This window comes from Eleutherodactylus coqui, chromosome 7 (genome assembly GCF_035609145.1).
Source record: "Eleutherodactylus coqui strain aEleCoq1 chromosome 7, aEleCoq1.hap1, whole genome shotgun sequence".
Lineage (NCBI taxonomy): Eukaryota > Metazoa > Chordata > Amphibia > Anura > Eleutherodactylidae > Eleutherodactylus > Eleutherodactylus coqui.
The window spans coordinates 120,960,786-120,977,529 of NC_089843.1; the positions used below are offsets into that span (position 1 = coordinate 120,960,786).

The 16,744-nt window shown below is 45.7% G+C and overlaps 1 protein-coding gene across 1 annotated transcript in view; it reads right to left on the minus strand.

The window, feature by feature from the left end:
• The window catches only part of GUCY1B1 (guanylate cyclase 1 soluble subunit beta 1), a 71,835-nt gene that overhangs the window by 12,593 nt on the left and 42,498 nt on the right, over positions 1–16,744 (minus strand). The window contains exons 8-10 of the mRNA XM_066573602.1: positions 3,774–3,907; positions 2,019–2,216; positions 1,550–1,787 (exon numbers count right to left, since the gene is read on the minus strand). Coding sequence (XP_066429699.1) covers positions 1,550–1,787; positions 2,019–2,216; positions 3,774–3,907 — 570 coding nt within the window. The remainder of the gene's footprint in view (positions 1–1,549; positions 1,788–2,018; positions 2,217–3,773; positions 3,908–16,744) is intronic.

A 16,744-nucleotide genomic window follows, 5' to 3' on the forward strand; every position in this document is an offset into this window, starting at 1 on the left:
TCACTAGAGATGAGCGAGTATACTCGCTAAAGGCAATTGCTTGAGCGAGCATTGCCTTTAGCGAGTACCTGCTCGCTCGAGACTGAAGGTTCGGGTGCCGGCGCGGGGGAGCGGTGAGTAGCGGCTGTCAGCAGGAGGGAGCGGGGGGGAGAGAGGGAGAGAGAGATCTCCCCTCCGTTCCTCCCCGCTCTCACCCGAAGCTCCCTGCCCGCCGCCAGCACCCGAACCTTCAGTCTCAAGCGGGCAGGTACTCGCTAAAGGCAATGCTCGCTCGAGCAATTGACTTTAGCGAGTATACTCGCTCATCTCTATTTATCATATATCCTATGATTCTGATAGGATAACCTCTTTATGGACTCATCTGTTAAAAAAGTTATGTAAAACCATGCATACTAGTAAAGAGTTACTGTATAACAAAGTCATATAAATTGCTTTAGTTTTTCCATGTAGTTTGTCACTATCATAAAGACTGACAACTGTGTGATCTCAACCAATACAAAGTGTTTATTACACTAAAAGAATATTCATGACAAAATCCCGTCATTCTCTACTTTTGGTGACATACTTGGAATCTTCTCAGCTGACACCACATAGGGAGTTTTGTCAACACATTTTCTATTGAACATGAATAAATACGTATCATGTCTATGTTGCATTTACAGACATCTGAGACTACATTGGATACTACGATTCTTAAATTAGAGCTAGTCTGGGCACAAAACACATGGGATGATTCGATACAAAGGAATGTGGCTACAATTTGTGATACAAATTGTAACACATAAGACGTAATGGAACTTAATTACCATGGATATCATGGGAGGATAAAGTATAACGCGTTACCTGTATAAGACCAAACTTGAGTAGATTTGTCTCTACGTAAAGAGACATTTATATACTAATGTATGTGGTTTAATCATTGATATTATGGGACTGTAATTGATAATTCTAAAAAATGGGAAAATGGAACAATGTCTCTACAGCGCCACCTATTAGAAATTAGCAGTAACCTACTGTACACTGATGAGGGGCAATACACCCCAAACAGTCCATCTGTACATGGTTATCTATTTCTTCTGGAGAAGACTTCAGCTTTGGCTTATATTCCTAGTCATTGTTGCAATCTTCTTAAAAGATCTGACACTGACTTGTAGGACTATTGCCTTCCAATAGGTGGCGCTGTAGAGGCATTTTTCCATCTTTGCATTTGCATAAATTTCCCAGAGGAGCACGGATGGCCTTATAAGTCTTCTCACACCTACTAGCTGCTCTCCCTAAGAAGGAAGTTTACCCCTTTTAACCCATTTAAAAGGTATATCACTTCTAGATTTGCCTGTAGCATTAAGTAAATGCCTCTATGTGTTTAGAAAGGACTGAAAGAGATAAACCATGTTGCTGTGTTCAAAAACACACAATTATTCAGTGGTAGAACACACATTATATAATTATACAGTACATTATATCAGATTCCAAACAGGTTACATAGAATAGAAGCAAATAGTAGACACTCATCCAAGATTCTATTTCAGAACATGTAATAAATGTTTACCTTATAGACAAAGGGATTCTTTCTAGAGTCTGTTAAAATATCAAATCTTGTATATACGTCATTCAGAAGATTTACAATCTTCATGGCTCCTTCCCCGGAAGCATGCTTGCTACAGAACGCATTAAATCCTACAATGCCACTAAACAGAATTGTGACATTGTCATATCGCTTGGCTGCTACTGGGCGCTTATGTCTGAGCTCATTAGCAACAGTAGGTGGAAGCACAGAGTACAGCAAACTGCAAATGGAAAGAAATGGGGCATAGAAATGTAATAGAAATGTAACTGAGAACAACTGTTGTGAATTATATAGACAACGAGCAGATAACGGTTAATTAGACATTGGTGAAAGGCTGAATAATTATCTTCCTCGAAATAAGGTCACTACACTTCTGAGGCCAACATCATCATATTACATCATATTACATATTGGCATTGCTAACATTATATAATGTGAAAGCATCTCTTACGTATCAGTCTTTTTCTTCTCATCTTCCAGGGCCCTAAGGGTGTGCTGCAGCCGGTCAGTAAGTATTTCCAGTTCTTGTGTCAACTTATATTCTTCTCTGAACTGTTCTCCAAGAAGTACTAGGTCACGAGTGGCATCATGGAGAGGTATGTCACTGAGATACAGTCCTCTTCTTGTCAAGTCATCCAAGTTCATCACACTGAAATTAAGTATATCATCAAGTCATCATTCTATAGGTCACATTGACTACAACGTATTCATGTAAAAACATGATGACATGATCTATGTTATTGGGCAATTTCCATGTTGTATTTCCTGATGCAAAGGCTCATGCTCACAACCTTACGATATACTGCATACGAAGCACGTATAACACTTTTTTAGCCATAATGGTTAATACAAACTTTATATTATTATTTTATTAAATTTATTGCCTACATGTAAAAGTGAAAATTTGAGGTATACTTCTTTGCTCTTCATAGGCTGCTACATGCCTTGATGGATCTCAACGAAACTTGGTGCACCAATTCTTCATGATTCAACGTGAAATATTGAGGGGGTGGGTGTAATTTAGCTGTTTGCGGCTCATAGCAAGCAATCACAGCACAACTTTCATTTTACTAGTGCAGCTTAAGGAATAATGATTGGTTGCTATGTGCAACAAACACAATTTTATACCGTTTCAATGAATGAAGCTATTGTATAATCTAAGGTAAAACAAGATGCTTTGTGATTCAGTGTGTTGAATAATTTAGATGTGTGGTGGATCCAGAATGCCTTAGAAGAAACAGAAACCTATTGGACAATTCCAGCCAGAAGCAAAGAAAGTAAAATTACTGCGAGCAAGTGAGATAAGTGAACAATGTGACCAACAAATTAAAAATGAGTGGGAAAAAGCAAGCCAGGACATCAAGGGCTGCAGAGACCCTGGGATAGCATGAGGCCCAAATTCAAAAAGAGAAAGAGCCAGTGTATCAAAACATTCCATTTTTTTTTCTGGACGGTTTTTAATATGACCCTCACAAAGACTATGATTAATATCTGAATAGTAATATTGGACAAATGGACCAAATAAGTTGCCAGACAATGTGGATATGTAAGCTAGTGGTTATTAAAACATAAATATGCTAAACTATGTAAAAATTCACAAATTGTAGAAGGAAAAGGGAATGTCAGATTGTTGGCAGTGGTACTGAGTAGAGATGAGCGAGTATACTCGCTAAGGCACATTACTCGAGCGAGTAGTGCCTTAGCCGAGTATCTCCCTGCTCGTCTCTAAATATTCGGGGGCTGGAGCGTGGGACAGGTGAGTTGCGGCGGGGAGCGGGAGGTAGAGAGGGAGAGAGAGATCTCCCCTCCGTTTCTCCCCGCTCTCCCCCGCCGCTCCCCGCCAGCCCCCGAATCTTTAGAGACGAGCGGGGAGATACTCGACTAAGGCACTGCTCGCTCGAGTAATGTGCCTTAGCGAGTATACTCGCTAATCTCTAGTACTGAGCCCTTGCAATTTCCAGACATCTAGCAAAGAAACAATACTTCAAAAGCATGAAGGAGAACAAATATCTTGGTACACCCATTCGGGAAACCAAAATAGCCTCCATTATTGTAATTTCCCCAAGTCTCTACATATACTACATCATACAATTTTACATAATGTAATACAAAGGTTGTTAATATTGTGTACCCTACTTCCTTTCAGGCTGCTATAGAGTAATAGTAATTTAGAAGCTTTAATATAGTGTACAGTATGCCTCATTACCTTGGAGAGCAGAGAAAAAGAATATTGTCCGCTTCCGGCAAGTAGATCATCTGTCCTTTTAGACGGAGACAACTTATTTCAGTTAGCGTCAGCTCATCTTCAGTCTCCGATTTTTCCACATCAAGCAAACCTTCCTTGTATTAAATAAGAATATATTAATGAAAACATTTCAGTAACGTAAACTATATACTGTAGGCTGTATTAAATAGAAGTGTAGTAGACATCATTATCAAAATTAATAGAGAGGAAAAGTGATAATTAGCAAGTGACAATAATGTTGCTTACTCATTCTATGCAGTATACCCAGGTGTAATACTCTGAATCAGAACAGATCTATAGTTGCTTTATATGGAGGACTCAACCACATTTGCATTTTAATTTTATGGGGTTTTCTTACAGTTTCACTTTATAACTTAGGTCCTATTAACACACACAGATAATCTTTCAAAAGATTGAAAGATCAGCGATCGTTTTGCATAAAGTACTAACAGGCACTAATTGCTATTAATACTTTATCAGCTTCATTTGCATACAAATGAGCTGCTGGGAGCTGTTACAGAACTCAGCAGGAGGTCTGAGCTCTGTAATTAGCTCCATTGTTCAGCCACAGGCTGCTTAGAGAAAACAATGTAATCTTTAGCTCCCTGTGGAGAATTTAGCACCATGGACAGCAGACACAGCATGCGGTCCTGCTTATCAGCTGTTCTGCCAAACAATGGTTTTCAAGCAGAACTGAAAACCGCTGTAGGACAGAAAACTGAAATATGGGCACATTTAGACACAACGATAATTTGGCTTTTGAGTGAATTTTAAGCGATAATCGTTGTGTCTAAATGGGCCTTTAGGAAAGCTCACCAATATAAGGTTGGTTCTTTCTGAACTCCATTGAGCAGTCCAATAAAGTGGTATCGACGTCAATACAAGTGTTTCAATAAATCAGAAATGAAAAATGAAGCAACCGTGCAATAGGTCTTTATTCAAATTGGCCTGTATCTACAGCAGCTCCTATGCAGACTATATGTCTCCATGATAACAGACAACAAAGTATGTGCAGTGTATTTTTGCAGTCTTGCAGTCTCATACTTTCCTTCATTTGTCCCTGACATTTTGCTAACGTACATTTGATAGATAAGCTGAAAGTAAAGGACTGATAGTTATTACATTGTAGCTCCAGGATCCGACTGCATAGGGTTTGATTGTTCTCTGTTATAATGGAGCTTCATAATCTGCAGCTCAAAAGAGTTATCAAAGCAAAAAGGTAGGAGTTTTTTTTTCTTGCAAGTTAAAAAAATGATCTTAACAGTAAAAAATGTAATAAAATGTAAATCAGGTAGACCATATTCACCTGTTAAATTCCCCATATCTCCCACACTGTGACTCCAGTGGTCCCCAGTAATCTTTACTTACTTGTCCTGCAATAATGCCATTACATAAATTTATGTGACCACTGCTGCCCATCACTGACCTCAACACTCTCATGCCATGCATGCAACCATCACTACTAAGGCCACTGATTGGCTTCAGTGGTCATGTGGATGTATGGGGTGTGATTGCTGCAGAAAAGTAAACAAAGACCACCACACAGTGGGCGCTGGAAGGGCATTCTGGAGAGTAAAAGTTTTTTTCTGTTTTTCACCCATCTGCTGCATGAGTAAAAACTGAAAGTTTGGTGAGGGTCTAACCGCTGTAACCCCCACCGATCCCGTGACTGGAGGACACAAATTTCCCCTATTTCTCAATGCAAGGTTGCTTCTTGCCATCGCTATAATGTCACAGTGAATGGATCGCTAGTAGAGATGAGTGAACGCGTTCGTCCGAGCTTGATATTCGTGCGAATATTAGGGTGTTCGGGATGTTCGTTATTCGTAACGAACACCATGCGGTGTTCTGGTTACTTTCACTTCCTTCCCTGAGACGTTAGCGCGCTTTTCTGGCCAATTGAAAGACAGGGAAGGCATTACAACTTCCCCCTGCAACGTTTAAGCCCTATACCACCCCCCTGCTGTGAGTGGCTGGCGAGATCAGGTGTTCGCCTAATATAAAAGTCGGCCCCTCCCGCGGCTCGCCTCAGATGCGGTGTGAGTTAGATGAGGGACAGTGCTGTTTATACCGGAGCTGCTGTAGGGAAAGAATTGGTAGTTAGTGTAGGCTTCAAGACCCCCCAAACGTCCTTATTAGGGCCACTGATAGCTGTGTGTTGGCTGCTGTTAGCAGTGGGATTTTTTTTTTTCTCAAAATCGCCTCTGCAGACCGTTGCACCTGGCATTAGGGACAGAAGTGCTGCATAGGCAGGGAGAGTGTTAGGAGTGAGTGTAGCCTTCAAGAACCTCAACGGTCCTTTCTAGGGCCATATTTATCCGTGTGCAGTACTGTCCAGGCTGCTGTTAGCTGTGCTGCATTTTTTTTGGGCTTCTCAAAATCGCCTCTGCAGAGCATTCCACCCTCCATTGATACTGCAGGGAAAGAATTGTATAGGCAGGGCCACAACACAGTTATTATTCATAGAATATACGCAGTGCTGCCTTTTGGTGGAAAAACAAGTGGAAACAAATCTATTTGTCCAGCCTCTGTCCGTCCTTACGGGCGGTGGACACGTGTGAGCTGCGTGAAAAACATTGCTAAATCATACGCACCCAGCTACGCTTTACTGCTGGCTTCGCCATTTGCTTTCCTTAATTGGGAAAAAAATACCTGCTCTCCAAGAGTTATAATAACTCTGCTACCCTCACGTTCTGTGACACATAAGCAGGGACACAGCACAGTTATTAAACTTCTCATGTTCATTGAATATACGCAGTGCTGCCTGTTGGTGGGAAAAAACTGAAAACAAATCTATTTGTCCAGCCTCTGTCCGTCCTTACGCCTGTGGAGACGTGTGAGCTGCGTGAAAAACATTGCTAAATCATACGCACCCAGCTACGCTTTACTGCTGGCTTCGCCATTTGCTTTCCTTAATTGGGAAAAAAATACCTGCTCTCCAAGAGTTATAATAACTCTGCTACCCTCACGTTCTGTGACACATAAGCAGGGACACAGCACAGTTATTAAACTTAGATAATTCATTCACTAGAGGCAGTGGGGCCTTTCGTTTTCCAAAAAGGGCAAAAATTATATTTGGCCTGCAGTCTTGCGCCAATTTATTTCCTGCCTGTGAAATCAAATCACTGGTAATACAGCATGCTGAGGGGTAGGGGTAGGCCTAGAGGACGTGGACGCGGCCGAGGACGCGGAGGGCCAAGTCAGGGTGTGGGCACAGGCCAAGCTCCTGATCCAGGTGTGTCGCAGCCGACTACTGCGCGATTAGGAGAGAGGCACGTTTCTGGCGTCCCCACATTCATCGCCCAATTAATGGGTCCACGCGGGAGACGGTTATTAGAAAATGAGCAGTGTGAGCAGGTCCTGTCCTGGATGGCAGAAAGTGCTTCGAGCAACCTATCGTCTACCCGCAGTTCTGCGCCGTCCACTGCTGCCAATCCGAATCCTCTGTCTGCTGCTCCTCCTTCCTCCCAGCCTCCTCACTCCACTACAATAACACCTGCTCAGGAGCGGGAGCACTCCCAGGAACTGTTCTCGGGCCCCTGCTTAGATTGGGCAGCAGCGGTTCCTCTCCCACCAGAGGAGTTTATCGTCACTGATGCCCAACCATTCGAAAGTTCCCGGGGTCCGGGGGAAGAGGCTGGGGACTTCCGCCAACTGTCTCAACAACTTTCTGTGGGTCAGGAGGACGATGACGATCAGACACAGTTGTCTTGCAGTGAGGTAGTAGTAAGGGCAGTAAGTCCCAGGGAGCAGCGCACAGAGGATTCGGAGGAAGAGCAGCAGGACGATGAGGTGACTGACCCCACCTGGTGTGCAACGCTTACTCAGGAGGACAGGTCTTCAGAGGGGGAGTCAAGGGCATCAGCAGGGCAGGTTGCAAGAGGCAGTGCGGTGTCCAGGGCCAGGGGTAGAGGCAGGGCCAGACCGAATAATCCACCAAGTGTTTCCCAAAGCGCCCCCTCGCGCCATGCCACCCTGCGGAGGCCGAGGTGCTCTAAGGTCTGGCAGTTTTTCACAGAGACGCCTGACGACCGACGAACAGTGGTGTGCAACCTTTGTCGCGCAAAGCTCAGCCGGGGAGCCAACACCAACAGCCTCACCACCACCACCATGCGCAGACATATGATGGCCAAGCACCCCGCAAGGTGGGACAAAGGCCGTTCACCGCCTCCGGTTTGCACCCCTGCCTCTCCCCCTGTGCCCCAACCTGCCACTGAGATGCAACCCCCCTCTCAGGACACAGGCACTACTGCCTCATGGCCTGCACCCACACCCTCATCTCCGCTGTCCTCGGCCCCATCCAGCAGTGTAGTTCAGCGCACCGTTCAGCCGTCGCTTGCGCAAGTGTTCGAGCGCAAGCGCAAGTACGCCGCCACGCACCCGCACGCTCAAACGTTAACCGTCCGCATCGCAAAATTCATCAGCCTTGAGATGCTGCCGTATAGGGTTGTGGAAACGGAGTCCTTCAAAAGTATCATGGAGGCGGCGGCCCCGCGCTACTCAGTTCCCAGTCGCCACTACTTTTCCCGATGTGCCGTCCCAGCCCTGCACGACCACGTCTCCCGCAACATTGTGCGCGCCCTCACCAACGCGGTTACTGCCACGGTCCACTTAACTACGGACACGTGGACAAGCACAGGCGGGCAGGGCCACTACATCTCCCTGACGGCACATTGGGTGAATTTAGTGGAGGCTGGGACAGAGTCAGAGCCTGGGACCGCTCACGTCCTACCCACCCCCAGAATTGCGGGCCCCAGCTCGGTGCTGGTATCTGCGGAGGTGTATGCTTCCTCCACTAAAGCACCCTCCTCCTCCTCCTCCTCCTCCTCTGTCTCACAATCAAGATGTGTTAGCAGCAGCATGTCGCCAGCAGTCGGTGTCGCGCGGTGTGGCAGCACAGCGGTGGGCAAGCGTCAGCAGGCCGTGCTGAAACTACTCAGCTTAGGCGATAAGAGGCACACGGCCCACGAACTGCTGCAGGGTCTGACACAGCAGACCGACCGCTGGCTTGCGCCGCTGAGCCTCCAACCGGGCATGGTCGTGTGTGACAACGGCCGTAACCTGGTGGCGGCTCTGCAGCTCGGCAGCCTCACGCACGTGCCATGCCTGGCCCACGTCTTTAATTTGGTGGTTCAGCGCTTTCTGAAAAGCTACCCACGCTTGTCAGACCTGCTCGTAAAGGCGCGCCGGCTCTGCGCACATTTCCGCAAGTCCCACACGGACGCTGCCACCCTGCGCACCCTGCAACATCACTTTAAGCTGCCAGTGCACCGACTGCTGTGCGACGTGCCCACACGGTGGAACTCTACGCTCCACATGTTGGCCAGGCTCTATGAACAGCGTAGAGCTATAGTCGAATACCAACTCCAACATGGGCGGCGCAGTGGGAGTCAGCCTCCTCAATTCCTTTCAGAAGAGTGGGCCTGGTTGGCAGACATCTGCCATGTCCTTGGTAATTTTGAGGAGTCTACCCAGGTGGTGAGCGGCGATGCTACAATCATTAGCGTCACCATTCCTCTGCTATGCATCTTGAGAAATTCCCTGCAAACCATAAAGGCAGCTGCTTTGCGCTCGGAAACGGGGGCGGAGGAAGACAGTATGCCGCTGGATAGTCAGGGCACCCTCCTGTCTATTTCTCAGCGCGTACAGGAGGAGGAGGAGGAGGATGAGGAGGAGGGGGAAGAGACAGCTTGGGCCGCTGCTGACGGTACACCGGCTGATTGCCTGTCATCCTTTCAGCGTGTATGGCCTGAGGAGGAGGAGGAGGAGGAGGATCCTGAAAGTGATCTTCCTAGTGAAGACAGCCATGTGTTGCGTACAGGTACCCTGGCACACATGGCTGACTTCATGTTAGGATGCCTTTCTCGTGACCCTCGCGTTGCACGCATTCTGGCCACTACGGATTACTGGGTGTACACACTGCTCGATCCACGGTATAAGGAGAACCTGCCCACTCTGATTCCCGAAGAGGAAAGGGGTTCGAGAGTGTTGCTATACCACAGGACCCTTGCGGACAAGCTGATGGTAAAATTCCCAGCCGACAGCGCTAGTGGCAGAAGGCGCAGTTCCGAGGGCCATGTTGCAGGGGATGTGCGTAGATCGAGCAGCATGTACATCCCAGGCAGTGCAACAGTCTTTAAGGGCCTGGCCAGCTTTATGGCTCCCCACCAAGACTGTGTCACCGCTCCCCAGTCACGGCTGAGTCGGCGGGAGCACTGCAAAAGGATGGTGAGGGAGTACGTAGCGGATCGCACGACCATCCTTGGTGACGCCTCTGCCCCCTACAACTACTGGGTGTCGAAGCTGGACACGTGGCCTGAACTAGCCCTGTATGCCCTTGAGGTGCTTGCTTGTCCTGCGGCTAGCGTGTTGTCGGAGAGGGTGTTTAGTGCGGCTGGGGGAATCATCACAGATAAGCGTAGCCGCTTGTCAACCGACAGTGCCGACAGGCTAACACTCATCAAGATGAACAAAGGCTGGATTTCCCCAGACTTCTGTTCTCCACCAGCGGACAGCAGCGATACGTAAGCAATACGTAGGCTGCACCCGCGGATAGAAGCTACGTTCTCTCTCACCATCCAAAACGGGGACATTTCTGCTTCATCAATCTGTGTCTAATATTCCTCCTCCTCCTCCTCCTGCTCCTCCTCCTGAAACCTCACGTAATCACGCTGAACGGGCAATTTTTCTTAGGGCCACAAGGCTCACTCAAATAATTTTTCAGAACAATTTTTATAAGTTTCAATGCGCTTAAAAGCATTGGAACTTTAACTTGAACCAATTTTTCGTTACACTGGGCTGCCTCCAGGCCTAGTTACCACTTAAGCCACATTAACCAAAGCGATTAATGGGTTTCACCTGCCCTCTTGGCTGGCCATGGCCAATTTTTGGGATGTACATTAGTACTGTTGATACAGCAATTTTTGTGGGCCCTCGCCTACAGTGTAATCAAATTAATTTTTAGCCCACCTGCATTACAGCTGACGTTACCTCAGCTGTGTTGGGCAATGCAATGGGATATTTCTATGTACCGCCGGTGGCTTCCTGGCACCCACCCAGGCAGTGGGTCCACAGGGAGTTAAACCTACATGTGTCCACTTGTAAAGAACCCCAGTCTGACTGGGGCATGCAGTGTGGGCCGAAGCCCACCTGTATTACGCACGACATTACTACCTCAGCTGTGTTGGGCAATGCAATGGGATATTTTTGTGTACCGCCGGTGGGTTCCAGGGAGCCACCCATGCTGTAGGTGCACACTGAGTTTTTAATACATCTGTACACTTCTAAAGAACCCGTCTGACTGGGGCATGCAGTGTGGGCCGAAGCCCACCTGTATTACGCACGACATTACTACCTCAGCTGTGTTGGGCAATGCAATGGGATATTTCTATGTACCGCCGGTGGCTTCCTGGCACCCACCCAGGCAGTGGGTCCACAGGGAGTTAAACCTACATGTGTCCACTTGTAAAGAACCCCAGTCTGACTGGGGCATGCAGTGTGGGCCGAAACCCACCTGCATTAACCCTTTCCAGTCCACTGTGTGACCTGTGAAGACAGGGTTTAAGGCTGTACAGCTCCGTTGTTGGTAGACGTCCGTCGGGGTTCTCTTACTGTATATTGCCAGCCTCTCTGCTGTCGGAGCCTATCCTACGTGTCAGCTCATGCAGTACTGGCTTTAGCCAGCATATAGCGCCGTTGTATAACAGCAGAAAAAGAGTAAGCCCCCTAGGAAAACCATATACAAATTGGATTGGAAAGGGTTAAGCACAACATTACTACCTCAGCTGTGTTGGGCAATGCAATGGGATATTTCTATGTACCGCCGGTGGCTTCCTGGCACCCACCCATGCTGTAGGTGCACACAGAGTTTTTACTACATCTGTACACTTATAAAGAACCCCAGTCAGACTGGGGCATGCAGTGTGGGCCGAAGCCCACCTGCATTAAGCACGACATTACTACCTCAGCTGTGTTGGGCAATGCAATGGGATATTTCTGTGTACCGCCGGTGGGTTCCAGGGAGCCACCCATGCTGTGGGTCGACAGGGACTTCACAATAGGGAGTTGTACCTGCCTGTGTCTATGAATTAAAAAGCCCGGTCTGACTGGGGCATGCAGACACCTTGACAGAATGAATAGTGTGTGGCACATAGGTTCCCCATTGCTATGCCCACGTGTGCAGCTCCTGATGGCGGTGGCACAGGATTCTATTTCTCATTGCTTCTGTACAGCATTGTGGGCTATCGCTCCGCCACTTTTAAAGAGGGTCGCTGCCTAGCCGTGCCAACCTCTGCAGTGTGTGCCTGCGGTCCCTCGTCATGGCAGACGCAATTCTAAATAGACATGAGCGTGGTGTGGCATGAGGGCAGCTGAAGGCTGCGCAGGGACACTTTGGTGTGCGCTGTGGGGGGGAGGGGGGGCGGTTGGGCAGCATGTAACCCAGGAGAAGTGTCAGTGGAGTGTCATGCAGGCAGTGATTGTGCTTTGTTGTAGCTAGTGTGGTGCTTAGCAAAGGTATGCCATGCTAATGAGGGCTTTTCAGAAGTAAAAGTTGTTGGGAGGGGGGGGGGCCCACTCTTGCCGGTATTGTGGCTTAATAGTGGGACCTGGGAACTTGAGATGCAGCCCAACATGTAGCCCCTCGCCTGCCCTATCCGTCACTGTGTCATTCCCATCACTTTCCTGAATTGCCCAGATTTTCACACATGAAAACCTTAGCGAGCATCGGCGAAATACAAAAATGTTCTGGTCGCCCATTGACTTCAATGGGGTTCGTTGTTCGAAACGAACCCTCGAGCATCACGGGAAGTTCGTTACGAATAACGAACACCCGAACATTTTGGTGTTCGCTCATCTCTAATCGCTAGCCATATATAGGCAGCCCCAGCTCCACCCAAGTAGTTTGTACTTAGCTAAGTCCGTCAGGCCCATTGAAATGAAAGGAGCCACAACAACATTATAGCAATAGTGAGAAGCAACCCTGCTTTGAGAAATAGGGGATATGGATCCCCCATTCTTAGGATTGGTGGGGGTTCCAGCGGTCAGACTTCCACCAATCTAACAGTTTTCATCCATCCAGTGGATGGGTGGAAACTTGAAAAAAACTTCTCTCTGGAATACTCCTTTAACAGGTCAGTATAGGTTATTTTTATTTTATTATTACTGTTTTGCTAACTTTTAAAATCTCATCTAAAACTCCTTTACACAAGATTATTACAAAGCTGCTTCATATTTCATTTGAGATAATTAAGACAATATAAAATGTGATTCTGAGACTACCTACAAACGGGCCTCAGGTACGATAGAAGAACGGAAGTGTTTCCCACTGATTTCATTGGGAAACATTGCATCGCTATCCCATGCACATCACATGGCATGCGAGGTATTAACCCTTTCCAATCCAATTTGTATCCCGGTTTCCTAGGGGGCTTACTCTTTTTCTGCTGTTATACAACGGCGCTAAATGCTGGCTAAAGCCAGTACTGCATGGATAGGCTCCGACAGCAGAGAGGCTCGCAATATACAGTAAGAGAACCCCGACTGATGTCTTCCAACATCAGAGCTGTACAGCCTTAAATCATAATGTCTTCAGAGGTCAGACAGTGGATTGGCATGGGTTAAAGCTCCCATTGAAATCAATGGACGATGCATTCCAAGGAATGCGTAAAGTTAGAACGTGCCATGATTTTTTTCCCGCTCATGTACATATATGTCTCCATTCAAAAGAATAGGGTTCATATTCGTGCGAGATTTGTGCGTCTCGCAATGCACAAATCTTGCGCAATTTTTTTTCAGCCGTGTGAAAGCAACCTGAGTGTCTACACAGTCTTTGCTACAAAGGCCATCTCTATTCAGAATTACAGAAATCTGTCGTAAGGTGAAGGACACCAATTCTGAATGTGCGATTTTTAGGGATTTATATCTTTGTTCATATTGCCGATGCAGGAGGTGCTTTTTGTCTCTTTGCCAGAGATTTGCTATTAAACAGTCATATAATAATTATGTATTTCGTATGGTTGTGTATTTTATGGTTTTCATCTGTTCTTCTTTTGAACTGTATTTGGTCTTTAAAAAAAAACAAACTAAAGTTTAAAGAAACAAAAAGTTACCTTGCACTAACATCAGGATTGGCGAGCTTTTTCCGAAATCAACTTAGCCAAACTATCAACACTTTGATGATCTGTTGTTTCATGTAGAGAACTAACAATGAGCGGTATTCAAAACAAGAGCCATGTGCCAAGCCATATAAATGAGATAAAATATGTTCCATCCTCTTCCTCAATATGAAAGCAAAGTCAGCAATTAAATATCTAATCATCACAATAAATGGAAGGGACACTTCATTAGGTCTGCTCGGCACTATGTGACGTGTAAACATTGGACGGTGAGTTTGGGTTGCAATGATCCTATGTAGTCCAAATAAAATCTTGCTGTATATTCTAGAATGTATTTTCCATCTTGTTTTTCCCATTAGAGACATTTGAAGTGAGGGTAAACATAACCTTATTAGGAAATATTTCTGCTTCTAACATAGTATAAATGAGAGCTGGCTGTGAACTAGAGTCATATGTTGAGCCAATCATAAATACAAGTTTGAGATTCCAGAAAGTACGGGCAATGGTTTGATATATTAACACGTAAGTTCACTTTTGCAAAAGTTTCCCTCGTGCTCATTACCAACAGGCTTTTCTTCTGATCGTAAACATTCCTTGTCTATTGCTAACAGGCACACGAGAAATCTTTGTAAAAGTAGAGCTAAGATATATGCCCACATTTATATTATAATTGAGGTTTAAAGACATTGAATGAAAAGTCGAAAGCTACAAAATGTAGTCAGCCATTAAATTTAACAGGTTCCGTCATGGATTCATAGTTCTTTAATCCCTTCCCAGCCCATTCCATACATGTACATCATGGGAAGGAAGCAGTTCCCATGCTGTAACTGACACAGGGGTCCTGCTGCAATGGCCAGGCTTGGAGATTAATGGCCAGGGTCAAAGTTATCCTTCACAAACCACTATCAGTCACGTCATTGGCCCTCCACCATCTGGTCATTGAGGGCCGAGAGGTTTCCATGGGAACTAGAGGCTTAACAATGGCCTCTTGGTCTGTCACAGCACGTATTGAAAGAGATAATACACTGCACTACAGAAATACTGCATTGTATTACCTGAGCAATTATAGGATTGCAGGTCTACGTCTCCTGCAGGGCATAGAAAGAGGTAAAGAAAATAAATAAAATTCTTAAAACATATCAAAGTAAAAAAACACTAATTTTCCATTTTTTTTGTTGATAAGAACAAATAATGAACCAAAAATGTTTGGTACTGCCATATCCAAAAGGGCCCATTAAATAATACTACAGCCCATCATGCAAGAAACAACCTCTCACACAGCTCTATTGATGGAAAAATAAAAAGTTTGGGGTCTTTGAATGCAGCAATGCAACAAAAAATTATTAAAAAAGGGGGTTTTACTGCACAAAAAGTTGAAAAAAACTAAAAAAATATATAACTTTAGCGTTATTGTAATCATACCAACTTGTAGAAAAGTGTCATTATGTCAATTAGGCCTTAGTCACACGGGCGTTTTTTCCCGCGATCGCATGACGGATGCGCATCCGCAAAACGCGTGACCGGGGCCGAAAAATCGCCCGAAAAAACTGCTCCTAGCCGCGTTTCAATAGAAACGGGCCGGAGCTGTCCAGCGCATTGAATTCAATGGAGCCGGCAATACAGCCGGCTCCATTGAAAGCAATGCGCTGCCGGCGATCTCACAATGAATTTTCGGGAAGGGCTTAAATATATAAGCCCTTCCCTGCAATTCATCCAGAAATGTGTAAAAAAAAAAAAATATATATATACTCACCTTGTCCCGGCAGACGGAGTAGTATTCAGCAGTCGGGGATTTAAAATCCCCGCCTGCTGAATGAGCTGCCTCTGATTGGTCACAGCCTCACCAATCAGAGGCAGCTCTCACTTACCCATTCATGAATTCATGAATGGGTGAGTGAGTGCTGCCTCTGATTGGCTCAGGGCAGGGACCAATCAGGGGCAGCTCTCAGCTGTCATTCAGGAATGAAATCGCTGGACACATGCGCATGAGCAAATCGCGCGAAAAAACGCCCGTCTGACTGAGCCCTTATACTGCAATACCTCCCATGAAAACATTACTAAATATAACACTTTATATGTACCTAAAAGTGGTACCAATAAAAATTGCAGCTTTCCATGAACAAGGCTTCACAAGGCTATGGCAATGGGAAAATAAAAAGTTATAGCTTTTCAAAAGTCGAGATAAAAATCCCAAAAACTAGGCCACGTCATTAAAGGGCTAAATTAAGGACATCTATTAACAACGAGTAAAGTTAATTAACTGAGTGACACCGAATGACCCTGTACTTACAAGGTGTCTAGAGGCTGTGATCCCTCTCAGCTTATCAGTCAGGAGTATTAGTATACAGCATACACCCCCCCTCCCCCGCCTTAGAGTGATGTCCCATGTGTAGGATTTATTCAGATTTTTTAACGCAACTTCTTAAGGCAAAATAAGATCTGGATCATAAATAGAGACAAAGTATAAATGCTACTTCTCTTTTCTGAATTCAATCCTGTTTCTTGCTACAGTGGTCATATGGCATGTGGTCACACCATCAGTGGAGTAAGTATTTGCCAAGATATTGTTTGTATGGTGAAGGATGGGGGGGGATGACACATCTTCATGCAAATTATTTCGCAAGTCATTCAAATACAAATGACTGTGACTTTACACAAGGCGAGTTTGGATCGACCAGCACTTATTTGTTAGGTTGGCTGGAATGAAACGACTAGAGACTAGTGAGCAATTTATCGTTCATCACTCTGTTGGTTGCCATGTCTGCATTGAACGACTGTCATTTGCATTCCATCTTTTGACCAATTATTTGGATGATA